Source organism: Astyanax mexicanus, chromosome 13 (assembly GCF_023375975.1).
Source record: "Astyanax mexicanus isolate ESR-SI-001 chromosome 13, AstMex3_surface, whole genome shotgun sequence".
Lineage (NCBI taxonomy): Eukaryota > Metazoa > Chordata > Actinopteri > Characiformes > Acestrorhamphidae > Astyanax > Astyanax mexicanus.
In genome coordinates this window covers 38,447,675-38,474,359 of record NC_064420.1, presented here as the reverse complement: position 1 = coordinate 38,474,359, position 26,685 = coordinate 38,447,675, and the positions used below count along the sequence as shown (strand labels likewise).

The 26,685-nt window shown below is 37.0% G+C and overlaps 2 protein-coding genes and 1 long non-coding RNA gene across 3 annotated transcripts in view; 2 read left to right on the top strand and 1 right to left on the bottom strand.

The window, feature by feature from the left end:
• Positions 1–390: 390 nt before the first annotated feature.
• LOC103031185 (rho guanine nucleotide exchange factor 6) lies at positions 391–21,115 on the bottom strand. The gene is made up of 12 exons (XM_007246265.4): positions 20,665–21,115; positions 15,396–15,489; positions 14,464–14,514; positions 13,857–14,000; positions 13,457–13,543; positions 13,261–13,342; positions 11,102–11,238; positions 9,574–9,720; positions 9,364–9,450; positions 7,402–7,477; positions 2,589–2,665; positions 391–2,428 (listed from the first exon to the last, which is right to left on the bottom strand). The coding sequence occupies exons 1-12, from the start codon at positions 20,751–20,753 to the stop codon at positions 2,357–2,359; spliced, it is 1,143 nt and encodes a 380-aa protein (XP_007246327.2). The 5' UTR covers positions 20,754–21,115; the 3' UTR covers positions 391–2,356.
• LOC103030870 (uncharacterized) lies at positions 4,974–7,382 on the top strand. The gene is made up of 3 exons (XM_007246264.4): positions 4,974–5,236; positions 5,336–5,431; positions 6,501–7,382. The coding sequence occupies exons 1-3, from the start codon at positions 5,057–5,059 to the stop codon at positions 6,972–6,974; spliced, it is 750 nt and encodes a 249-aa protein (XP_007246326.3). The 5' UTR covers positions 4,974–5,056; the 3' UTR covers positions 6,975–7,382.
• LOC103029913 (uncharacterized) overlaps positions 15,404–26,685 on the top strand; it is a 41,493-nt gene continuing 30,211 nt past the window's right edge. Inside the window, exons 1-2 of the long non-coding RNA XR_002650899.2 lie at positions 15,404–15,502; positions 19,294–19,424. This is a non-coding gene — a long non-coding RNA (uncharacterized LOC103029913). The remainder of the gene's footprint in view (positions 15,503–19,293; positions 19,425–26,685) is intronic.

Below are 26,685 nucleotides of genomic sequence, written 5' to 3'. Positions count from 1 at the left end.
TAATCCAGTGAAAACACTAATTTTGAGATTTTGTAGAATTTCTTTTGAGGGAAATAGTTCTTTATAGTTGCTCCATCCACAGACAGGGTTCATTTCCTTTGCTTGTATCCTGGTGCTCCAGCCGTGCCTGCGCTCAGCAACAATGCCCGCCTCATAAAGCTGGCTTTCACTCAAGGCTACTCCAGTCTAGCTCACCTCATATCTCTGGCCTGGAGGTGGGAGCAGACTTCTGGGTATGAGGTAAATTGAAAAACTTTATTGTGACAGGCAAACCAAGGGCTTTGAGTGCTTTCGCTGACTTTCCGACTGTTCTAAATCAGAGCGGTGACGGCTGCAGAATAGGAGCTGCGGTTAATAAGATAAGAGAGAGCTGCAGCGGAGGCTCAGGAATGCACTTCTAATTAAAGTAATTTATTACATCTCAGAGAAGCATTATGTACTTGCATGAGAAAACACCGCTTCGTAGAAAACATGTACATGCATTTTCTTCAGTAAACATCACTTCACTAATTGCACATCCTACTCAAATCTATACATCACATTTAGAAGTTTAACTGCAGCTTAAAACAAAAGGTTTTTTTATGTACAAATGAAGATATGTATATTCATTGGCAAGAAACTGTAAACAGACATCATGGCAATCAGAATACACTCACTGTAAAAAGACTGTAAAAGAGCTTTTTCAGTAACATCATGTTCACTGAGTGCATTTATAAGCACTTATAATCTACATAATCCAATTACTGCAGAACACTGATGAGTTTGTCTACAATCTAACCAACAAGTTTACTTGAACTTGGATAATCAGATAATGGGAAAACTTTTTGCTTTACAACCAGGAATAATCTTACAGAATAAAGGCTCTTTCACACCAAGCACAATTCTTTTTGGAAATACACTTATAACAGGGTGGAACCTTTTAACTGACACGATTTTCACCTTTTGTGCTCTGTAAACAGGGCTAGATATTCCACATCTTTAATAAATCACCATTCTTTCTGTTTCTCTGATCAGTGTTTGCTTTCTGCTCTCTTTTTTCTCTGCTCTATTTGATGTCCCTGCTCCACGACTGCATATTAGCAAGGGAAGATATAGTTCAGAAAGCTTTGTGGAACATGAACAGACTATGATGCATGATGCTCCTTGACAAACAACACACCTCCGCTCTCCCGCAGCTTTCTGAGATCCAGTAATTTTGTGCTTTTTGCCCAGGATTCTGTACAACGGCCACATCGGGCATATTTTGGTAGAAAAGGAGAGCCCAGTGGTTTTTAATAAGCTTCTTGTGCATGTTTTATGTTATTAATGCCTCGTTTTAAATGTCAGGGCTCTCCGGATTCTATCAAAAAGGTGTGGAGCTACTTTAAGTCTGGAGAGCGGTATAAAAAAACGATTTATTGGGGCAAAATATGCCCCGATACGGCCGTTGTACAGAGTGCTGGGTAAAAAGCACAAAATTACTGTATCTCAGAAAGCTGTAGGAGAGAGGAGGTGAGCTACTACATGTTTTACTACACCAAAAGTCCATTTTACACCAGAGTTCTCCTTTAATATCCAGGTTTGGCCCCTTTTTTTAAGTGTTGACTGTATTATATGGAACCGTTGCCTTTATTAACCCTCAAAGAACAATATCTTTTTAAGCATGTCCAACATAGAATGAAAAGGGAACGTAATCTATAGTTCAATCTTGAAAAGTAGGACATTGAAACAACGTTGCAACAACAACATTGACCAAAACATAATCTAATATGATTCAACCTTGATATGGCTTTGATTCAAGTGCTTGATGTTTTATTTTTTTTTTGGCCAAATAAATCACACCCAAATCAGGTGTAAAAAGGCCTTAAAATGTGACACAACTATCATGTAAACTCACTCTTTTTAAAAACACACTGAGCTGCAAATTGCAATATGAAAATACTGGAATCAGTTAGAAGATGAGGTTCATTTAAATCCTTCAGTTTCAGCACTGCCATCTTGTGGATGCTGTGTTCAACACTACTCACTTATTTACAGCACCACAGTCTGATTTCACACATGCGCAGACTGAGGAATCCCAGAATTCTCCTGTTTAAAGTTTACACGCACAGAGAAATTCCATTAAGGAGCTAAAATCCATCCAGCTCTCTTCCAGATCCAGATTTCTCAATCAGATTTTTAGAAATCGATCTAAGAAATCGGAGTACTAATTACATGAATACTTGAATAATCAGATAACTGCAGTAATCTGATAAATGGATGTTTGATTGCATGTAAACGCACACACTGTAAAATACAGTAAAACTGCTCAGCAGTATCATGTTGTTCTTTCATCTGTAGATTCCTTTTTTCTTTCCAAGTCTTCAGCTGCTCGTCTTCAGCTCCTGCGTTTCTTCGGTATGAGAGGTGGAGGCGTGTGGTTGGAAATGGTGTGAGGCAACTTTTCAGGCTTAAAGAACACAAAGAGTGAAAAACAATGAGTAAAAAAGGGATTATTTACTGGAACGATGTTAGATTATGGAGTGTTTGGCAGTAAGTCCTCTTTGTTCATTGTATTTCAAAGATCTTTTCAGTTTTGTGATGGAAATGAGGAATGCGTGAAATCATACCTGCTGTAACTGGAAGATCCAGTTCTGATAATCCTCTGGGTAAGTGCAGGAGATCTTCAAAGGTTCCATTAAATCCCCTAAAAATAAATAAAACATATAACAGTTAAGCAATGACCTTTCATTGGAGAGGAGGCCATTAAGTAGGGTGACCAAACGTCCTCTTTTTCCCGGACATGTCCTACTTTTGAGACCTAAAAAAATGTCCGGGGGGAATTTCAAAATCGTCCGGGATTTTGTTTGACTGTATAGTGCATTGTGATTAGAATTGCCACACTGTTCCATTCCACTCCATTACAGGTTTCTCTGTATCGCAAATTAGTAACGCCCTTCTCCTCAAATCTATCTACTTTGCGTTGTGTGTGTGTGAAGAAGAAAGAAAGAGTGTTTACAAGCGAAAGCACGTGTGTGTCCGCCGGTTCTACACCTTTTCTCTGCGTGGTACGTTCAGACCGTGAGAGCAGGCTTTTGACAGAGGAAACGAGGGACAGACTGAGCAGAAATGTGTAGCACATAAACAGGTAGTAACGTTAGTAATGTTAGGATTACACAGGGACTTTGAGGTGATGGAGGTAACCCCCCCCCCCCCCCCCCCCCCAAAAAAAAAGGTGTCTTCCTTTTAAGAAACCCAAATCTGGTCACCCTACCATTAAACCATTAGTCTACCTTGACCACGTGTCAGGTTTCATCTCCATCCCAATCTAACACACCACAATCAGCCAATTAAGGACTATTAACCACTTTACAGGTGATACCAAACCCTTTTTTCTGCAGTAAAATAGGTTTTTCACATTCTGAAAATTTAAGAGCTTTGAAATCTCCTACAGGACACTTGGAGAAGCTGCCTGTTTTCTCTCTACTCCACTTAATAATTCCAGATCAGTAACAGGAATCAACCCAAATCCTGCATGTTCGAAAATAGACATAAAAACTAGAGAAACATAACAGAACTAAAGGTTTGGAGGACATGAACTGTTTACATTGTATTTAAGAATAAACTGATTTAAAATGAAGTTTAGAAAAGTTGCTTACATTTTAAAAAAATATTTCTATAACAATTACAATTAGAATTTGTAGTAACGTTTATTATTAAACATTATCAAACAAAAATTAGCCTTTTAAGGGATTACACACTTAGCATTATTATATTCACCAATATCAATATCAAAAGACGTTTTAGAAAAAAAAAAAGAAAGAAAATAAAACAAAAGGTCTACTAAAGATTCTAGGTATTCATACAGACTTGTGTTTGTATCAGTGCATTTGATTTTATCCTCTAGTAGCTAGCTAGCTAAGGATATTTTCATAGCAAAGAATTTTGTTAGTTGCTCTGGGTAAGGGTGCCTAATAAACGCTCTAAATGTCAGTGTCACAATACACTGCATTAAAGTCTGTATCAAAACGGAAAAAGGCGAGTGACTGTTCCAGAACAGGTTTCGTTGTGTCACATAGTTTTGAAACGTTTAAAATCCTTTCAAAAAAAGTTAAAAGGTTTCTGATTGAGTTTTGAAAAATCTGATCTCAGAACTGTGTTTGTTGTCAACATGACACATTACATTACATTACATTACATTACATTTGGCAGACGCTTTTGTCCAAAGCGACTTACAATAGTCAAGTACAATGTAAAATAAGTTTAAAGGTAAAACATCTTTGGATAGGGATAAAAGGAGGACAAAGGGAAATAAAAGGATAGAGAAGTGAAGGAGAGGAAGAAGGAAATGAGGTTAGAAGTAGTTAGTTTGTTAGAGGTGTTAAGAGAGTAAGTGCTCTTTGATGAGCTCTGTCTTCAGGAGTTTCTTAAAACTCCAATGTTGTCATGTGCCAATGTTGTCACATGACAACATTGGCACACTTTAAAATAGATGCAAAGCATTGTAACCGTTTGGTGGAGAAAAATCACACACACTTTGCATTGCTTTATTATCTATTTCTCAAAATTTGTTCAATTATTAGTATTTTTAAAATGGAAGGACCTCAAAAAAGATCTAGGTCTGCAGTTTGGGAACATTTTGAACAGGTTAGGTGCCTGATTGCCCACCAGATGTCACTGTGGTGGGTGATGGTTGGAATGTCTCAGAAGATCCAATCTTTCTCTGAATCAACTGGTTAATTTGGCTCGACCTCCCAAAAGCCACACCTTTGCTTTACTTGCTCCCCACACACTTGATCCATCTAATCAACCCGTTAACAACCCCGTACCGACATGAAGAGGGTGTGTTAAACCCGAAAAAGCATTTCTACTGATTAAACTGCTGAGACTTCCACAGGAAGCAGGCTAAGTGGAAGGCTTACCCCGGAATAATTGGCCACTCCTCCAAAGACAGCTGATCTTAGAGCAACATGTGCTACGAATGAATGAATTAAGGGTGTCAGACATGATATAGTGAAGAGTTAGTTCTCTTATTCCAGATCTTTTCTGCTGTTAGCTTCGCTTCAGTTCATGGTATTATTTCTCAGAAACCGCCAGTATGCCTAGGCCTCAAATTGTCACTTGGCTTGAAAGAATGCAAACGGTAGAGAAGGGTGATCCTCGCATGAAGTCCCAGGAAAAGCTCCATGATCTGGTCTACTGGAAGAGTCGCTCTTACCTGGGACTGGTGGTGTGCCTCATTCTAGACTCTACCAGAAAGATGCTCTCATATTCTCAAGTAATTCTCCTTTGCTTACATATGTTTGAGCATATTTGTCCTCTCGCACACATCTCAACATCTCATTCGTGTTCATTAAATCATTTCTTGTCTCTTTAGATAATAAGTAAAGTGATGGCCTTTATGGGAGCTGACCGGAGGAGAATTGAGAAGCCTGTGAATGCTTGCTTATCATCTTATAGTTGTTTCATAAAGGTAAGCCTTCATAAACCAGCAGACATGCATTTACCTCAGCGGTGCTACTATTTTAACTATGAATTTACTTCAGTAGGGTTATTATAATCATAAATGTCCCTTGGCTGTGCTACTCAAGTCACATGTGGGTAAAATTTACACAGGGAAGGCCAGTCTTCTGGTAAACCAAAAAACAAATGCTAATGCTGTTAGCTTAGCTAATGTTCCTATCCTAGCCCTGTACAGCTTGTATATTGTAGCTGGAAAAAACAGCCAGTTGGGAAGAGGTTAGTAAAGTGATACAGGAAATCTGCAGGAATATGCCTTTTTTTTATTACCCCTCTGAGCCAAAATTAAGATCACTTTTGCAATAACCATGTCAAAAAAAGCAACACCAATATGATATTTACAGTCTTTACAGTAAGCTTGTTTCCTGTAATTCTCAATCATGTGATATTTCAAACAAAACAATTTGTGTGCATGCACAAATTTTGTTTGTACACTACAAAAAATATAAAAGTCAATGTAAAATTGAAGTTATTTTACTCCCATGCCTAAAGTACCATCTACGCAAGCTAAAAACAAATGGCAAACATACCTGAAAATTGTCCCTTGGAGCCAAAGATAATTATCTTAGTTAGCTGTTAAATCATCAAACTAAACTTTATATCAAATTTGGTAACTGCATAATGCAAAGTGTGAAATTAAAATGTATTGTATTTATTGTCTGGCATTAAGCCTTTTTTTTTTTTTTTTTTTTTTTTGATAAACTAATAAATTTAATGGCTATGCAAAAACGGCCATACCAATTGTGTGAGTAGGGAGTTAAAAGTAACTTAAATCTGCATTTAATTTATTTATTTTTGCTCTCCCTGCCGGCTCTCTTTCTTACTGCCTGCCTGCACTGTGTACAGCAGTGCTCTTTTGGCCTCTGTCTCTATTCTGTCTTCACGTTTCAAAATTTTGGCCAAATGTTTTTGCTTGCTAAATATTCAGTGCTTCCTTATTTCAACAAAAGTCACCTTATTGTGATCTGATTTATCCAGTATTTATTTATTTATTTATTTTTATTTTTTTTTTTTACCTCTAGATTCCCAAAATCCCACTCTGTCCAAGCAGTACTGATCTCTGGACAGTGGATAAGAGAAGAATGGACGCAGTTGTGAGGGACCATGTCAAAGCAGCGCTAGAACTCTTTCCAGGTTTCTCCTCTAATGTAAGTGTTAGATCCTACAAAAGAAAACGCCATGCTCAGACATGCTTTACAACCCCTGTGGCTACGAGACAATCTCCCCCAGAACTTAAGCTCTTCCTCAAAAGAAGCTCAATCACCGAATGGCAAACTGTACCACCACAGCCGGCCAGTACTAACAATGCTCTCCGTGCCTGGCCTAAACCAGCACCGAGGCCTTCAGTTCAGCACAGTAACAATTCCAATTCTGCTGAATCCTTCATGAGGTGGACCTCAGCTGGACCTCAACTCCTTCTTCCAGCGATGTATCCTTTCTTTTGGGGAGCACAGACTCGACAGTTATCAGTGCAAGGATGCGGGAGGGCTTGCTGAGACTGAGACTGCTCTTTTAGCTGTTGTAGCACATTTTATAGTGATCTGTAATCATGTCTATTAGAGGGTTATGGGGTAAAAAAAAAAGAAAAAAGGATGTCGCCTTTTTAAGGATTATCATGTACTAAAACAAAATGTTGGACAAACTAACAGGATTTAAATGTTAAATTTCAGTGTTTTTGGTGTGCTGTATATTCAGTGTGTGTATATACTGTGTTTTTGGTGTGCTGTATATTCAGTGTGTGTATATACTGTGTTTTTGGTGTGCTGTATATTCAGTGTGTGTATATATTGTGTGATATTTGCTGTGGTTTGTACTAATGATTAACTGTAAATTGAGGATATTGGTTGCATTTGTGTCTTTAACTGTTTGTTTGTCTAATTTTAATAAATTATTACTTTACTAAACATGTGTGGACTAACCAACCTGTGAGTTCAAACTGTAGTCTCCCAGGCAGGGCGGATTTCTCCAAAGCTCGGATACCCTTCCTTGGCAGACGCCCCTGTGAAAAAAAAAAAAAAAAAAAAAGTTTATCAATATAATCTGTTAAATAAATTCAGTAATTATATTAATTGCATATATTAAAAAATGAGTTATTTCTTAGTTCAGGAGGACTAAGTTCACAGTATATTACAAATACAACATATGTCCAAATGTTTGATATGCAAACTCTGAACACAGACTGTTTAGTTCCTGTTGAAGTATTTTGAATGGAAAGATTAAACCTATTGGCACCATTTCTAATTCCAGGTGAGGCCTAGGTTGGTATAAAGCTTCCAGCATTGAGCTGTTAAGCAGGGGAACTGTGTTGTCTGGAATAATTGTGCTCCATCCGGTACTTTGAAGCTAGGGTGACGTGGTGATCATCCAACAAAATCATATCCTAAAAGCAATGCTCCAAAGACTAGTAGGAAGTAGAGACAGTTACTCCAACAAAAGCTGGAATAGTTCCCCATTTAATACCCTTGACTTTAGAAGAATCAGTAAATCAGCTGGTGTACCAATACTTTTACTTTTAAAAAATGATTAGCATGGAGCAGCAGCAGAGATGGCATTTGTTAATAGCTGTATTGATAATCTGGGTAATAAATCAGGTTAAACTGCACCTGAACAACAGCTGTTTAGCTCAAACATGAGGAGTACCAGATACCATACCACCTCCTCTCTCAGGTCTCGATTTGGTTGTTTTTCTGCACTGAGTGTGATTTTATTTATTTATTTATTTATTAATACCTGCCAAAAACAAATTACAACAAGGCTAAAAACGAACAAAAAGTGCTGGTGTGGAAACCTAAGACTAGGCTAAAATCTGGTCTGAGAAACCAGTCCATAATGTCTGGAAGATCATGTCAGTTTTATTTTTTTCAGAAAAACTATTTAAAATGCCAAAATAATTGAATCTGTAGCTAATGTAATCTGTTTTAGAAATTATCTTTATAGGGTAGTTTCCCAAACAGGGATAAAGCCTAGTCTTGGCCTACACAAGTGTGATTTAAAAATATATTCTAAGACTGAGCTTAATCTCTGTCTAGGAAACTGCCCCTAAATGCTAATATGATGCACTGGCCATTCAATATATTGCCAAAAGTATGCTCTCGCCCATCCAAATCACTGAATTCAGACATTTTATTCACTTTCATGGTCACATGTGTATAACACCAAGCACTAGACATGCAGACTGCTTCTACAGACATTAGTAAAATAATGGCTCGCTCTCAGGAGCTCAGTGATGGGATGCAGTCCAGTCGTAAACTTTGTTCACTACTAAATATTCCACAGCCAACTGTCAGTGCTATTCTAACACAGTGGATAAGACTGGGAATGACAGCAACTTGCTCTGTCAGTGTAAAATAACAGAGTGTGGTCAGCGGATGCTGAGGTGCATACTGTGCAGAGGTCGCCAAGAACAGTAGAGCATAGAGAGCTTCATGGAATGGGTTTCCAAACTAGCTCCAAGTTCCTGCATCCAAGCCTTACGCCAACAAATGCAAGGCATTAAAGCAGTGTATGACGTTTGTGTTTGTCATTAGCCCTATCCGGATAGGATTAGTTTCTCAGGGGGACATCTGTGAAAAAATATTTCACACTTTTATTTAGTGATAGACTCTTGCATCCAGACTGCAATTAAAAAAACAGGAGGACCAGTGAGTTTTTAGGTTTTTAGGCGTTCAGTAGCTCCTCCAGTTCCACTCACTGTTGTGTTTACATGCATCTCCGTGGAAACAGTATTTAATTCAGCCTGTAATTTTCTCAGAGAACATCTAAAAAAAAAAAGCACATGGTCGTTTCAAATGGGAATATAATCACAGAGGATCCCCCATAAAAGAGAAAATTACCCCAGGACCCCCTGAAAAACTAATCCCGTCCAGATAGGGCTATTTATCTTACCTCATACTTTACATGAACCCGCTGAGTGTCCACAGACAGGATGAGGAGGTCCAAAGGAAAGAGTACAAGGAGGCGCTCCTGGGATGCCTGCGGAAAAAAACAAACAAACAAAAAAAAAAACAATCCAATCAATTTGATTGGCTAAAATATGAACACTTTTTTGATCCTGTGATGAGATGCATAGTAATTGATCTGATTTCTCAAACGTACATGTGTCTGCATGTTGCTGATGTGCACCAGTGACAGGTAAACAGGCTGGCCCATGTGGTGAATAGGCGTTCCCTCCCACTGCCAGATAGGGGACCTCAACAAGTACCTCTTCAGTTCTTCCTTCTTCCAGTTCTCATCACATGGCAGCTGGAGTGGAAATACATTTTTCTGTTAAGACTTCACCTGAAACTTGGCTCAGGGTTCTTCGGTTCTTTGGCTCTGAAAGGCCTGAATAGTGTTTTCATTTCCCAGCTCAAACATATTTCATTTAATTAACAAGCTTTCATTAGTTTATTTAACAAGAGAAACCTCAAATCTGTGCTGGAATCTGCCTCCCCAGGACCGTAATTGAAGAATTCTGTTTTTTTTTAGATGAAGCTTTTTGGACTAAGCATTACTTGGACTAGGTGGACTCCAGGTTTGTTCATGTGCTGTTAATGAATGGGATGTTAATCTCATCACCAACCCTGATGGGCATCGATAAGCGGGGTCATGATAAAACACATGGACAAAACTTTGTGGTTGCCAGTTAAAAGTCTACACATACAGGCCCCATATGGGCACATTATCTAGTGTTATCTTATGTTATCTAATATTAGGTTAATTTTAGTACACATTTAGCTGAATTTAGCACATATTAAGTCAAATGTTCCTGCCTTCCGTTCTCTATTATTTATTGTGATTAGAAATAACCCAAAACAATGATCATCACAGCTGTCAAGGAGCTCATGCAGTCGGTGCATTAAAAAGTATACTCTATCTTGAATTTCACCATTTGTCCTCATGGTGGTGCATTTTAGCTAATTATATTTTGTCCACCAGATAATGCCTCTATTATACATTGTCAGGCATATATATGCACATATACAGTATTTTCACTAGTATGGGTTTAATTTGTGGGTTGAGTGTAATGTTTAGCAGTTTAATTTTCTGACCGTATCAAGCAAAAAAAAAAAAAAAAAATGTTATAAAACGTAATCATTCTTTTTTTTTCATTTAGTACAGTGAAGAAGTTTTTCATCATTTTTTAATTGTCTTGTTTTTCATTTGAGCCTTTTACAAACAGAATTTTAACAAAAAAATGAAAAGTTGGGTGTTCTCTTGATTTTCAGATTTGTCCATTTGTATGTCTTGTAACACAAATCTGATTTTATAATTCAACTTTTAAAATGCAAAAATGGAAAAATCAGAAAATAAAGAAAAGATTATTTTCTTTTAATTTTTCATGAAATTCTGATTGTAAGGGGCAGAGATGAAAGAACTAACATTGGAAAAATAGATAAAAACATATTTCTTGTACGCTACACTACATAATAATAATAATAATAATAATAATAATAATAATAATAATAATAACTAACTAGCATCTAATTTTCTATTGTTGCATTTAGCCTGAAATGATCAGAACATTTATTTAATAAAAATTACACTGACTTTTGTGCTCTGTTTAAATCTATTTTTCAGAAAGCTAGTAAAAAAACACAATGAAGAAGGAGTGTGTGTGTGTGTGTGTGTGTGTGTATTGTACCAGGTAGGACAGGGCGCTGTGAGAGGGACTGAGCTGCTGTCTGAGGGATTTGTATCTTCTGTCCTCTATACTCTCAATCCAGCACTTTCTGTCAGCAGCATTGGCACAGATGAAAATCTTGGAGTCCACCATGGGCCCTGCACAGGAAAAAGAACAGCACTAATTACCAATCCCTTACATTGATGATCCATAACTTGTAATATCATGCAAAATATAAGTTGCCCAAATATTTTCTATACACATAGAACCAGTTAATCCCAAACAGGGATTAAACCTAATATTTGACTGCATAACATTCTAAATAGAAGTTCTTATTTGAAAGGAAAAAAATCACACCAGTATAGTTTGTTTCTCTGGTCTGAATCAGTTAATGGGTATGTTTACTTCAGTTTAGTTTGTTTTGACATAAGGAAAACAAGAAGTGGAACAAAATGCATCATAACAACCATGACCGTGTTGTCTCCACTTATTGGTCAGAGCTGTCTAGGGCGGGGCTAAAAAATAAACACAGGAAGGTCCTCTGTTCCAGACAGATTTAATAAAGCTGCTTTCACACCAAACGCTGTAAACATGCCCCTGTCCTGTATAAACGATTTATTTTTTAATGGGATGGCAGCACACACCAATTTTTTTTTGGAGTTGGGTAGCCGAGAGGGGCAAGCTAAGCATGAAAAACTTAGCATGGAACAGCAGCAGAGACTGCACTTGTTAAAAGCTGTATTGATATCCTGGGTAATAAATCAGGTTAAACTGCACCTGAACAACAGCTGTTCAGCTCAAACATGAGAATATCCAGACAGAGACCACCTCCTCTCTCAAGTCTCTATGTGGTTGTTTTGACCACACCCAAGAGTGATTGATGTTTTCACCCCAGCTAAAACAAACCGCAACAAGATTGCGAAGCGGACAAAAAGTGCTGGTGTGAAAACACCCAAGACTAGGCTTAAACCTGGTCTGAGAATCCAGTCCATAATGTCTGGAAGATCATGTCAGTTTTTTAGAAAAACGACTTGAAATGCTAATATACTTTTAAAATTGAGCTGATTTAATCTGTTTTAGGAATTAACTTTATTCTAGCCTAGTCTTGGCCTACACATCAGTGTGCATTAAAAATATATTTCACGACTGATTTTGGATTGAGCCCCTAAATGTTTAATATGATGTTTTTCCCTTCATAAATGGGTAGGGTTGCATTAATTCAGTGTTTCTTACTCTTAACTGCACATTATAGTGATGTCCCTGCTTTAACACACCCCCTGCAATTGTAAAAAGGCTTGTTAATGCTTTGTTTAGTTAAATCAGGTGTGTTGGGAGCAGGTTGAGCACTACAGTGTGCAGGGCAGGGTGCCTTCTTCAGGAGAACTTTTTTGGATTGAACTCTGTCCTGATAGCAATATGAACCTGGTATGAACCTGGGCCATATCTGGCAATTACTAGTGGCGCACTTACCACTTGGAAATTGGCCTAGTAGTGGCTCAGATTTGTTTTTTATTCCTCTCTCTCTCTCTCTATATATATATATATATACTGAATGAATTTTCTATACATACAAAAACAAATTAAAATTCCTTTTAGATACTGATAACAATACTGATAACCCAAAGATCCCAGTGTTCCATTTTTATACATACTAGTTTGGTAAAGGCAGTGTGTTCTGTATACCAAATAGGATATAATAAGCTTAAAAAACAGCACATTTAAAACGTTTCAGATACTACTTCATGCAGGAAGTAGTATATGGTAGTGGTGCGCATGCATGTCAGGAAATGCTTGATTGTCTACTGTCAATAACAATACAAATACCGATACAGATACAATTATGACTATAATACAATAAAACAATACTAATTATTATAATTACTGTAGAGTACATAATACTACAGCTCTATGTTACAGATATGAGAGGGTAGCATCTCCTCCACCTTTAATCCAACCACTAGTTTAAAAACTACATCTACTTTAACAATTACAGTAACCACGTCTCACCCACCTCTGGTGATATGTGGGCTTCTAGTAAATGCCAGATGAGTTACAAGTTCAGGCCACATTAATTTCAAGGCTCTCAGGGTATGATATGACCTGTCTTTAATACTTTACTTCAGATTTTCATTATGTTTTCCACAGGAAGCATGATTGACTTTATTATAAGACGCACTCACCACTAATCTCAAACATGTGTGACGCACTAGAGTCCTGTTGTGAAATTACTCGCACCTCAATTGCTGACAGAGGAAGAATGCCCTGCAAAGACACATCACACACTCATCTATGGGTACCTGGGCAAAGAGTGAAACAGGAACTCACAAATCTATTTAGGAAGTTTAACTACACAAACGTCGCACAGACAGAAATTACCTCGTAGATGAAGTCCTGGTTTGAGTTGTCCAGAGCGAGGATTAATAAATGAAAAGAAAACAGGACTAGATATCTTTCGCTCATCACCTGTGTGGGAAAATACGTACATGAGAAAATGTGAGTCATGTGCTTATTCAGGTCAAGAGTTCTTGTGCACCTCTGAGGTCAGAAGCTAGAACTGCCTGATCTGCATCTTGTAAAAATACAGTATCAGTGAAACCCATCAAGCTACACTAAAGAAATTTAAATTGAAATTCTCAGCATGGCTATATTGGTGTGTTTTTGCTGATAAGCTTTTGGATTTAAAGGAAGTCATTTTGTCCCAAATGTTTTTTGTATAGTATATTTAAAATAAGTGTTTATTAATCCATAAATCTATGTTCCCTTTCTTTTTTCTTACCTTTGTGTAGCCATTGTGTAAAGACACAAGTGAAGAGTGTATGATGTCTCCGTAAGTGTGCAGTGGTCGGCCCTCCCAGTCTCTAACCGGATGAGTGTAGAGTCTCTGGTGAAGCTCATCTTTTGTCCACCCCCAGAGTAAAACCTTGCAAACAACAAACACAGGCAAAAACAAGACAAAATTTAAAAAAATGGAAACGTATATCTTTACGCAAGCAAAAATCTGACAATGGGGAATTTTTTTTAGTAAGATATCTTAACCTAAGCCATCTCAGAATCCTTGAAGTGGGACTTGAATCAAGTTAAATCCCTGATTTTCTTTCTCAAATTTGTAGTCTTTTATCTTGAGTTCAAATGACTCAAGATAAATAAGCAAAATAAGCTTACATTTACAAATACAAAAAATCTTATCAGAGAAAAAAATGTCTTTATTTTCTTTGAAATTAGAAAATATAAAAAAGGGTTTGTTTTTTCCCACACACGATACAATATAAACATTTTATTTAGCCCATAAGCATCCATTTGCACAAATATTCGGAATAACTGGGGTTAAACCTATTTCACAGATTAGACACTGTGATATTAGTTGTGTTGATGTAAAGTCATACTTGTGAGTTTCTTTTCTGCATGAACTCATTTGAAGAGATGGGATCTGGGACCTTAAATGAGAAGTACAAAGAAATGATGAAGTCAGACTGATATATTAATTTAATTATATAACCCTAAAATGCTAAATGTAGTAATAGCTAAATGTAGTAATACTATATAAAAACATAATTTCAATAGAGCAGAGTGTCTCTCTCTCTCTCTCCCTCTCTCTTTGATTATATATATATATATATATATATATATATATATATATATATATATATATATATATATATATATATATAGTCATTTATCTGCATGAATAAAATGTCTATTGTTTCTGTGTTTTGATTTAATAAATGGTTTCCAAATTTAACAATCCATCGATTTAATCCTACAGTTTGACAACCTGTACTCTTGGTTGTATATTTTGCTCTCTTAATCAAACTGTTTTCTTGATTCATTAATTCTATTCTCTCATCTTGAGTGGACAATTTTAAGAATTTGTATTAAATTAAGGATTTTTTTTATTTAAATCAAGTGAGAATTGGAGAAACTTTCATTAAATTAAATTAATATTTTAAGTCTTCAAAATTGATTTTACTACCGTGATATTTTAGGAGCTGTGTTGAACCCTGGATAATTTTATTGCCATTATAGAATTATAAATATAAAGCAAAAATAAAACAGTGCAGTTTATGTAGGTAATTATTAAATTAATTAGTTTTGACTACATAATTCAGGGTAGTGGTGCAGAGCATTTTGAGACCATTAATCAAAGTTAAGGGTTTAAATCTGTGTTTCTCACATAATGAATAATGATCTTTTATGGGAAGGTGGGTAACCCAGGTCCAGAAAGTAAAAATCCAACCCAGGGTTTCGTACCAACTGCCTGGGCTGCAGTTGGTACGAAACCCTGGGTTGGATTTTTACTTTCTGGTTAAACACTTGCCTCCTCTTTGAACTGGAGCACAGATGGACAGCGGTGAGGAGGTTCACTGGTCTCAGGCCTGGAAACCTGTAGCCTCTCCCCCAGAGTCCAAACCCTGGAAACATCAGGTAACACTGAAAATGTTGGTACACAGCTTTTAGAGAAAGGATAAAATCAGATAATGGTGAAACTGTGAAGATAACAGCAAGGGGAAACAGTCAATATTAAGCTAGCTAACTAGGGTTAGACAGGTTAGTTATCTAGCTACTTAGCAAGTTAAGTTAGTTAACTAGTTAGCTAAGCTAGCGTTAGCATGTTTGTTTATAACTGTCTGTCAATTAAACAGGACTACAGAAGGTTTACTTGTTAACTACATCTCGGAGATAAGAGTTTAATGTTCCTCACATGTAAATAAAATGAAATTAAGAGCATTTTTGTTATTTTTAGTCATGATAGCTAGCATGTAGGTTGTAGCTAGCTTAGCTAACTAAATTCAGTGGTGGACAAAATACACAAATCATGTAACGTTAACCCCTAACCTAGCTAGTTAACTAAGATAACTAGATAAAAAGAGTATATCCAAGGAAAATTATAACTCCTGTAAAAGAAGTAGTTAGAAGTCCACTTGAGTAACAGTAAAAAAGTATTCACCTAAATAATTTAATGTATTCAGTTAAGGCTAGCTCCTGAAAGTAAAAATATCAATAACAATATTATTTTATTATGGACAAAAATTAAAGGTCTTCCACTAAGTCATAGCTATGAGATAGTAAGTCATAATTAGATAATTATGTTTTTTTTCTTCATAATTATGGGTTTTATTTCACAATTTTGACTTAATATCATAATTATGACTTACTATCCCATAATTGTGGCTTACTGTCTCTTTATGACTTAATATCTCAAAATGATGGCTTACTATCACCTTATGACTTAGTATCTCATAATTTTGACACTCATTGTGATTTAATATCTCATAATTATGACTAACTATCTCATTGTGACTTAGTATGTCATAATTATGGCCAGTGATGGTATAGTTACTTTGAAAAAGTAATCCGATTACTGATTACTGATTACTCCTTTAAAAAGTAACTTAGTTACTTTATGGATTACTTGATTTTAAAAGTTACTTTACAAGTTACTTTATTAGTTACTTTCAGCAGCTGCAGACACCACCTCCCGCCGCCTTAACATAAACATTATAACCAGTTTTGCCAATACTCCCTTTATTGGAAAATGCATTTTTAACATCAACAATTTATCTCTATTAAGTTGAACTATTTCCTAAAAAAAAAAAGGTTTTTTTTTTATAAAAATAAAAAAATTAACATAAATATTTTTTTTATAAAAAAATAAAATATGGTCTTTTTTGATTTTACTAAACATAAATACTTGTTTTTATAAAAAATATATAAAATAAAGAAAGTCTTTCTTGACCTGACATATTTAGCACTGTAAATCTTAACATTGAACTTGTTGTTCTCTGCAGGGCAGCAAAGAGTGGTTTTATAAAACAGAACCGTGTATATGGTCTAGACCAGGGATCACATATTTGCAGACTGCGGTCCGGGTCCGGACCCAGACGTTGTCCAATACGGACCCAGACCGGACCCAACTACTGAGAAGGATTGAATTCTGACAGTGTTCATTTAAAGCACCGGAACTTTTCTTGTCTTTACGGTATTGTGCGCTCTGCGCCACAGCGAACGTGTGGTGTAAAATCTTTAAATGCTCTCCTCTGCCAATCAAATTTGTGGCAGACCGCTGCCCTGGCTAGTGAATTGGGACGCGGCCGCAAAAAAAAAAAAAACGCTTTAATAAAGAGATAGGGCGCCGAGAACTGGCGAAAAACGAAAACGGGCGGAAACTAAAGACACGCCGAGCGCGAGAGAGAGAGAGACAGACAGGGGAGAAAGCGAGACGCGTGTGATTGGGGAAGAGCGGAGGGGGAATGGGTAAGGGAGCGGTGTGTGTGTGTGTGTGTGTGGAGGAGATGAGGTGGAGAGAGAGAGAGAGAGAGAGAGAGTAACGCACAGTGACTTAAATAAGTAACTTTAATCTGATCTTGGAAATAGTAACGCGTTAGATTACTCGTTACTGAAAAAAAGGGTCAGATTAGAGTAACGCGTTACTAAGTAACGCGTTACTGACATCACTGATTATGGCTTACTGTTTCGTTATGACTTACTATCTCATTATTATGGAGGACCCCTATTTTTTTTAAGTGGTGGAAATGGGTTTCATATTAGTGTCACAGTTGGTTCACCAATTTATAAGTATTTTTATACCCTAGTATCTATATTTCTATCTGAGTAACAAATGTAAATACCAGTACTTTTGACACCTTTGGAATCTAGTGTCACTCTTGCTGCATTAATCTTTTATGAAATTGTCAAACATTAATACATTATTTAGTCTGACTCTTAAGCACAAACCCCTTAAGGCAAACAGTTTCCATTCAGTAGAACCAAGAGGGTATAAAAAGTTTAAATGTATATTTATTAAAAACTTGCTTCAAACACAAGTTTACAGATTAGCTTTTCTTTATCATAATGCATCTTTATTTTCTGTATATTTACTAAGTCATGTAAGAAACATCATTGACAGTCATGTGTGTTTACTACACATAACATCATGTAAAGCTCTATGTTTAAAGTAGTTAATGTAAGCAGTACAATGAAAGTAGTAGAAACTGACTTGCTTTTTAATTTGTGTAGTATTTAAAGCAATAAAACTGGAGAAAAGAAGAAGAAGGAGTAAAATGAGGAAATTGGGCACCCAGACAAAGCTGAATAGAGATTCCAGAGACTCTTCTTTGGATTAATTATCAACTGTTTACAACACTCATAAATATGACCTCACTAGAATGATCTGAACTGCTTTCTTTGCTGCATTCAGCCTCGTAATGTTGCCTGGATATTACAGATAGTATCTTATTCACAGCATGAGTGTTAACACGTGAACACTTTGAAAACTGGGCTGTTAAACCCCTTTACTATGGTAAAACTGTGTCTTGGCCATCAGGAAGTATATTCATAACTATTCGGTGTAATAATGTTCTGTAATGGAGTTTTTAGAGGTTCAGATGTCTAGGAATTTTAATTAAGCACAGTAGGCTTTACTTTTATTACATTTCCTCCCCTTTTAACCCAGAGTTTACTAATATATGACACATTCTAGCTGTAAAGTTCCCTAAAGCTCTAAAGATAAATTCTAGAATGACAAAACAAATAAACAACCAGTATGATGATCATGAAGTGAATAATATATTCCTGTTTCTAATGCCCTGCATAGCTGTATAGCTAGTCTGGCTAATCCAAAAGATCACTAACATTTAATGTTATGACTTAAGAAAACTAAAAATTAGTGCACCAGAAGTGTACAGATACAAGAAAAAACTAGAGTACAGTAAAAGTACAAAAACTAATGACGTACTTTGTTATTGTTAACCCCTGGCTAAATGCGACCTGTTCAACACCAGTTTGCGCGTCATTGCAGTAGAAATTTCTCACTTAGTGATGGGTGAAACTGCATTCACCACACTTACACTCTATGCTGTGTGGTAAAATGTGTTAATGACTATTTTAAGACATTTTGGGTGAGCATACAGAAACATTTTTCTATTACATCTTTGCGTCAGTTTTTTTATTTTTATTAAACTGCCCGTGTAGGCTAGTAGCTAGCTAGATAAGATATACACTTATTAAGGTGAAATTATACAAAAAATGCAAATGTTTGAACTGAAAAATCTTTATACTCATAAAAGGGCATTGTGTGTCAACAATAACAGCAGTTTTTAGTCAAGCCTAGATAGGCCTATGTATTATATATTATATATAATATAACAACAGAGTTTTTTTTATAAGCAATTAAATAGCAATTCAACTAATCAAAGGCCCTTTTTCCTTTCTTACAGTGGATTTTCATAAAGTGCCTTTTGCTAATTTGCTGTCTCATCCTCGGTTTCCCCTTCCCCCTGCTCCCTCGACTGAAGCCTTTTTTGCTCCGCCAGCCGAGCGTCCAGACATAAGCAGATTACTGTGGGAGGTGAGTAGGGGGCAGACACTGTCCATCTGACCCTCTGAAATCTTCATATTCTTTTCTCATTACTCTAAAAGACATATTTCCTTACTATGTGTAAATGATTGATGTGTGCATCACTACTTCTAAGCTATTAACTGAACTCTCCATTCTTATTTATTTACTTTTTATACTTTTAAACTACCTTTCTAAATCACTTTTAAACTTTTACATTTGACTATGAATTTTTAAACAGAAATGGTCCTTAAGCACTCTATCAATTCTGTAACCTTTACCTAAGAAAGTAGGACATTTATTTGTCTTCTGCTTTGAAGATACCAAACAATACCCCTTTGTATATCCGATTCTAAGGGGCGTGGGCTTTTTGGAGGGATGCTGTGGCAGTTTGGACACAGCAGTTTGGCAGTTTGGCAGTGTATGAGCCTCTGATTACCTCCCTCTCTAATCCCTGCAGTTTCCTAATGAGAGGATTGAGCCCAGCCCTGTGCAAGACACCAGACTGCTCAAACATGCTTTACTCTTTCAATTAGACTTACTGTATTAGTGCTGCTTCATTTATTGCGCAAGAGGCTGTAATTAGATCTTTAACAGCACAACTCCTACCCGTCCGAGAGACAACGCACGGCATTACTCGCATTTGCGTAAGAAACAGTCAGAAACAGTCTAAATGAAATGCGCAGTCATGTGTTGGCAGTTGGCAGTAGTAGCAATAGTGTTTTTTGGATTTTAAATGGCCTTATTTTATATCTTGCATTTATTCTTCTAAATATCAGTTTACTACAAACTGTGACTGAAATACAACTGGAAATGTGCTTAATCAAACCTTAAACAGTCATTCTTACTTGAGATTTTTTTTTTCCTTATACTCTTTTCTTATACATTTTTCAAAAATGAACTAAAGCCACCTGTACTGCACAAAACTACTTTTCTCTCCACAACACTTCATACACTACATTTCAATTCAGCTTAAATTATTTTAACCAACATTTTTGCACGTTTTTATCTGCATTTACTAGTAGCTCTATTCTTACCTATGAACAACATGCACGTCACTAAATCTGAGTAAATCTGGACTCAGATGACTTTTTTTATAAAAACCTCACTGGTCTTGCAGGTGACCAAACATTTTCCTTTTTCCAAACAGCTCAAAAAAAAAGGAAGTTCTTGTGTTTCAGTCAAGCCTAGGCAAACAAAGACCGTGTTTAACGTAAAATAGAGAAAATTGACACAAAAGCGGTGTTCTTACCCTGTCGCTTCAACATCCAGGAGTTCAATCTCGTCCGGGCCCACCTCGTCAATTCCTCCAGCCTTTGGAGTCACGCTACAGCATCCCATGTCTGCCGGCCGGGGCCACAGCCTCTTTTGCTCTCCTTTGCCCTTTTCCACACACGCGAATGGTGGCCCAGTGGTCCCTCCCTGTGGCTACACACTGAGGGCCATCTGCCCCTGTACCCCACTCACCCCAGCAACCTGCCCTGCACCCTGACCTAAACACAGCCACACACTCAGACTTTGGGTTTGAGTTGGGGGTGGGGGCTGCAGGGGGAGACAACAACACCACGGCACGAGATGTAGCTTGAAGTTTGCAGCCGAATCGTCTTGCTTCAAAGCCTTTCTGTGGTCCAGTAAAAAAAAAAGTGAATGAGAATAAAAACAAAGTGAGACGCTGCAACCAAGCTGCGAGCAGCCGTACTGTACGTAGAAACACTCATGTGCTGTACTCTTTCTTCCTGTCAGTTTGAGCCGTGACGCAGCTGTGGCCTAACCAACTTCCTCACTCAGTCCTCAGCAGTTTCGGCCCGAGCCACGTAACTGCTGCCTCTCGGCTCTGGCAGCATAAATAAAACTATTAATTATAGCCAGCCTGACACATGGAGGTGATCTAGAAAACACAGTGCCAGAATAATACCCAGATAAGATGATTACACGTCGAGGAGCCCGTATACAAACAATAGTAGTCACAACACCAAACCACAAGCTGAATGTGGAGTGTAAGGTGTGTGTTTATAGTGAGAACACACAATGTTCAGCTGAATTTGGGGTTAGCACTTGGCTTGATTGGAGGGGTTAAGTGTTGGCCACTGCTGTTGCTGTTGACCTAATTTATTAACCTTTCTAGGCTTTTAAGGCATTGGTAACTTTTTATTACTGTCACAATTCAGGTTTTGCCTGACCATGAACATGTTTGTTTACACACACCATTGCAGTCTGTAGCAACCTATATATCAGCATTCTGGGTGTAATAACGTAACCATATACAGAAGTATCACAATATTTTATTTTGCAATACTGTATCGATTATTTTTTTTTTATTATGACCATGATTAGTATGACCAAAAATGTATATCACGGTATGTTTCAAAATTCAGACAGTTTCACCGTACATCACGGTATTTGTATTTTTAATATTTATTTATATTTTTTGCATGTCTGGGCTTTTGTATAGGTTTGTGACTTACACTACGTTTAGGAATACATATGATATAAAACATTAAGGCTTTAAATGAAGGATTTGATTACTATTGGGTTTACTTTGTCCCACAAAATTACACAAGATATGAAGGATTCAGACTGCATTAGCAGAAAAACAGCTGAAGAATTTAAATGGACTTTTAACTTTAACATGGCTTCCTTTACAAAACTAAATATTTTAAATAGTTCAAACCATTAGAGGCATTTTAATTAGAGGAGTTTTAAAATCAGCCACAGTTCCCTTCTTTCTTCAATTAACAAATACGTTCAGGTCAGGGTGCATCAATATATTGAAATAGGGCTGAAGTTACTGCTTACCTCATATTCTTTAGTTTTAGGCAGTTTTATCACTTGCTGAATAAATGATTCTGTACTCAGGGCTGTTTCTAGGCTCGTCTGTGGGATAAAGTGCTGTTCTCAGGCAGGATGGAGCAAGGGACGAGTGTTTAGGCCCCACATAGCTGAGCTTCCAGTATGTTAGCTTTTTATGCTAACTGGCTAGCGTTAGCTAGCGAGCTGTGTGTTCTTCTGTGTGCTTCACTGTTCTACACGGCCTCCGCAGTGTCTATAGCGGTATGTAAAAAATGCATAGGGTTCTAATTTCCCCAGCACTAGTTCACATGTAAAGATTGGTGTCAGAAGTGGTTTATATTGTGTTGTGTAGGATCCCACTGTTAAGTATTGTTACATAAAAAGAAAATGTTTCTTTTACTTCGAATTTATACATTTATGTGAAGATGTTATTTATACTTCTACCGTTGAAGTCTTAAACAAATGCAAAATTTATCACCTTACTCACAGTATACCATTATATAGATTGGTAACACCTGTATGTGTATCTAATAGCTATATTCTTGCCAAGACACAGCCCTATTGCAGTATTAGCATGATTAATATTAGTGTCATAAAATGGTCTTTAAAATATATAAAAATAAATGCTTAGACAATATACTGTCCAAACTAAAATAGGTATAATAACAGGCAAATATATATTTATGTTTAGTATGTTTGTGACACAGGGCCTGTAGATTCACTTTCGTTTTTGTAGTTTTCCATCCATAGTTTCCACACACAACAGAAGCCTACAAAATACAAGTGTGAGGCATGTGTCTGTTCATAGTGGAAACAGCATGACAAAAACAAATTGGATCTTTTAGTTTAAGGTGCTGAGTGCTAAATAATAATTAATCTACAACTAATATAAAAACATTCAGCTGGCATTGGACACGTGGTCAGATACGGACTACTGAAATCTTATTTGGTGATGAACATGATTAATGTGCATATCTTAAATATATAGTAAAAATGTACAGCAGTGAGTTTTCAGCTGAATGTGGCCTTGGTGTTGGCAAGTACAGTGAGTCCAAGAAGTATTTGATCCCTTGCTGATTTTCTTTGTTTGCCCACTAATAAAGACACTATCCTTCTGCACTTTTAATGGTAGATATATTCTAACATGGAGAGACAGAATATCAAGACAAAAATCCAGAATATAATTTTAAAGAATATATTTTAATTAATTTGTATTTCAATGAGGAAAATAAGTATTTGATCCCTCTTGCCAAACACACTCAATACTTAGTGGCAAAGCCTTTGTTTGCAAGCACAGCGGTGAGACGTTTGTTGTAGTTAACCACAAGTTTAGCACACACACCAGGGGGAATTTTGGCCCACTCTTCTTTGCAGATCCTCTCTAAATCATGAAGGTTGGTGGGCTGTCGCTTGGCAACTCTGACCTTCAGCTCCCTCCATAGATTTTCGATCGGATTGAGGTCTGGCGACTGGCTGGGCCACTCCATGACCTTAATGTGATTTTTCTTGAGCCAATCCTTTGTTGCCTTTGCTGTATGTTTAGGGTCGTTATCATGTTGGAAGACCCAACCACGGCCCATTTTCAGATCCCTGGCAGAGGGGAGGAGGTTGTCCCTCAGGATTGTGCGGTACATGGCTCCATCCATCTTCCCAGTGATGCGGTGAAGTAGCTCTGTACCCTTGGCAGAGAAACACCCCGAAAACATTATGCTTCCACCTCCATGCTTGACGGTGGGCACAGTGTTCTTGGGGTCATAGGCAGCATTTTTCTTCCTCCACACATGGCGGGTGGAGTTGAGGCCAAAAAGTTCAATTTTGGTCTCGTCTGACCACAAAACCTTCTCCCAATAACTTGGTTCATCTTTCAAATGATCATTGGCATACTTGAGGCGCGCCTCCACATGTGCTCTCTTCAGCAGGGGTACCTTTCGGGCACTGCAGGATGCGAATCCATTGTTGCGCAAAGTGTTGCCAATTGTTTCCTTGCAAACTGTGGTCCCAGCTGCCTTCAGGTCATTTGCTAACTCCTGCCGAGTGGTTGCAGGACGATTTCTGACCGTTCTCAGCATCATTGCCACCCCACGAGGCGAAATCTTCTTTGGAGCACCGGGCCGAGGTCTGTTGATTGTCATGTTATACTCTTTAAACTTTCTGATAATTGCACCAATAGTTGTTACTTTCACATCCAACACCTTACTAATCTTTTTGTGGCCCATTCCAGCTTTGTGAAGGTCAACAATTCTGACTCTGAGGTCCTGTGACAGCTCTTTGGTTTTACCCATGTTGGAGACTTGAAATCTGTGTGATCTGTCTGATTCTGTGGACAGGTGTTTTTCACACAAGTGATTAGTGAGAACAGGTGGCTTCAGGTCAGGTAACAAGTTGATTGGGAGTGTCTAACTGGTCTGTAAAAGCCAGAACTGCTAATGAATACTAAGGGATCAAATACTTATTTCACTCCATGAAATACAAATCAATTAATATATATTCCTTAGATTTATTTTCTGGATTTTCTTTTTAATATTCTGTCTCCATGTAAGAATACATCTACCATTAAAAGTATAGAATGATCATGTCTTTATTAGTGGGCCAACGAAGAAAATCAGCAAGGGATCAAATACTTCTTGGACTCACTGTATGTCACTTGGTGGAACAGGAAAAAGTGGTGGGTGGCCACATGTTAGATCTGCACGCACTTCACTATACTCTGGTGACCTCATTTAGCATTTCTGAGCCTTTACCCTTTAAGCACTATAGCAGCTGATATTGCTTTATGCATTTCTTTTATTATTTCCCTTAAATCCTTAAAAGGTTTGCATTGTTTATTTTTCCTTTTTGCTTATGCTTGTTTCAGTACCTCATTCACATTTGTTAATGCATATTTCTCTTCCCCTGCAGCAGTTTATACTGTTATACTAGTATTCTATACATTCATCCTTCCTCATTTTGGTGATAGAGGTGTTCTTGCTTTTTCCGCTACTCTGTTTACTAATCCTTTGTAGGCCCGGAAGACAAGACAACACTTTTAGAAGTCTTTCATTCATTTAGCATTCATTTAGAATTTAAATGCAGCTAAAAAAATCTAATCTGATTTCTGGAGTTATCACATTACTCATGTGACCTAGAAATCCTATTAGGATATCCTACTAGAAATTTTAGCGTAGTAATATATATATATATACATATATCTCAGTGGCGTGCAGTAAATATAGTGGGTACTCCTTCTGCAACCACCCCCCTATACTCCCCCACCCCGCCGCTGGCCGACCGACACATACATAAATATTACAATAACTACATATTCTCTATATCTCTATTCTACATTAACTTAATACTCATCAACAGCCCACAAATACAGCTACAAACTACAAAAGTATACAATAGACTCAACAATAAATGCTTAATTTGCGTACAAGTACAACAGTTCAAAACGTATCACCATTTGTATGCCTACAGCACGCCAGGGCAGCCAAAACATTAAGTTCACACAAAAACTCACCAGTCAGACCGCCTATTATTGTGAATTAGTTTCACATTGAAGGACAACCTTTAAAAGGCTTTTTAATATGATATGACACAGTATCTGTCTCATTTGCAGCCTCAGTTTTATGATAGTTAGCTAACTATTGAACTAATCCAGCATGAGCGCCGTTTATAACTAATTCAGTGTTGTCATTCCTCCAAATGTATCATTGTCAATAAAAAAACATGAAATATTGTGATATTAGTTTAGAGCCATATCACCCACCTCTACTGTATGTAAATGCCCTCACTTATTTAGCATTTTATTGTGCCCAAAAAGGGTTGTACCACAAAGCTGTTCTATGTTCAAGCACTCTGAGCATTGACTTTTTGGTGTAGCCATTTTAAAACAATATAAAATATACATTATAACTTCACTCATCTCTCCAGCAAGTTTGTATTGGAATCGCACACCCCTTTTGACCCCTATGTGATGGTGCACTCTTGCTGTATATGTTTAACGTGCAATATTTCTCTCACCTTTTTATCTACTATTTATTTGATATTTATTTACTGCTACTCTTTGTGCAATAATACTGGTCACACCCTACCATAATTATATCTCTATGCACTAGATGTATATATATATATATATATATATATATATATATATATATATATTTCCTTTACTATATATAATTTTTTTTAAGTAGCTTTTATATATTTCCTGTAATTGTTTTTGTATATATAGATTTATCATTATTTGTTTTTATATATCTTTTTTTCCTGGCATGTTTCTCTGTCCTTTCCTCTGTACTGCTGTAACATTGTAAATTTCCCCATTGCGGGATTAATAAAGGATTATCGTATCGTATCGTATCGTATCGTAGCACAGTGTGTGAGTCTGCTCGCCTGCCACAGCGCTGCTTACTACTGCAGCTACAGCAGCTGCATTCAGATGTTCAGAGTTTTAAACAGCAACATCAGCACCTCCTCACAAGATCACCAGTTCCTCACTCAA

What these genes read in the sequence shown, in the direction of transcription:
- LOC103030870 (XM_007246264.4), top strand. Translation starts at nt 5,057, where the DNA reads ATGCCTAGGCCTCAAATTGTCACTTGGCTTGAAAGAATGCAAACGGTA. An exon ending in AGATGCTCTCATATTCTCAA is followed by an intron (nt 5,237 to 5,335) that starts GTAATTCTCCTT and finishes TTGTCTCTTTAG; the next exon opens with ATAATAAGTAAAGTGATGGC. An exon ending in CTTATAGTTGTTTCATAAAG is followed by an intron (nt 5,432 to 6,500) that starts GTAAGCCTTCAT and finishes TTTTACCTCTAG; the next exon opens with ATTCCCAAAATCCCACTCTG.
- LOC103031185 (XM_007246265.4), bottom strand. Translation starts at nt 20,753, where the DNA reads ATGGGATGCTGTAGCGTGACTCCAAAGGCTGGAGGAATTGACGAGGTG. An exon ending in TGCAGAAAAGAAACTCACAA is followed by an intron (nt 14,001 to 14,463) that starts GTATGACTTTAC and finishes GTTGTTTGCAAG; the next exon opens with GTTTTACTCTGGGGGTGGAC. An exon ending in ACTACAGTTTGAACTCACAG is followed by an intron (nt 2,666 to 7,401) that starts GTTGGTTAGTCC and finishes ATTTATTTTTAG; the next exon opens with GGGATTTAATGGAACCTTTG.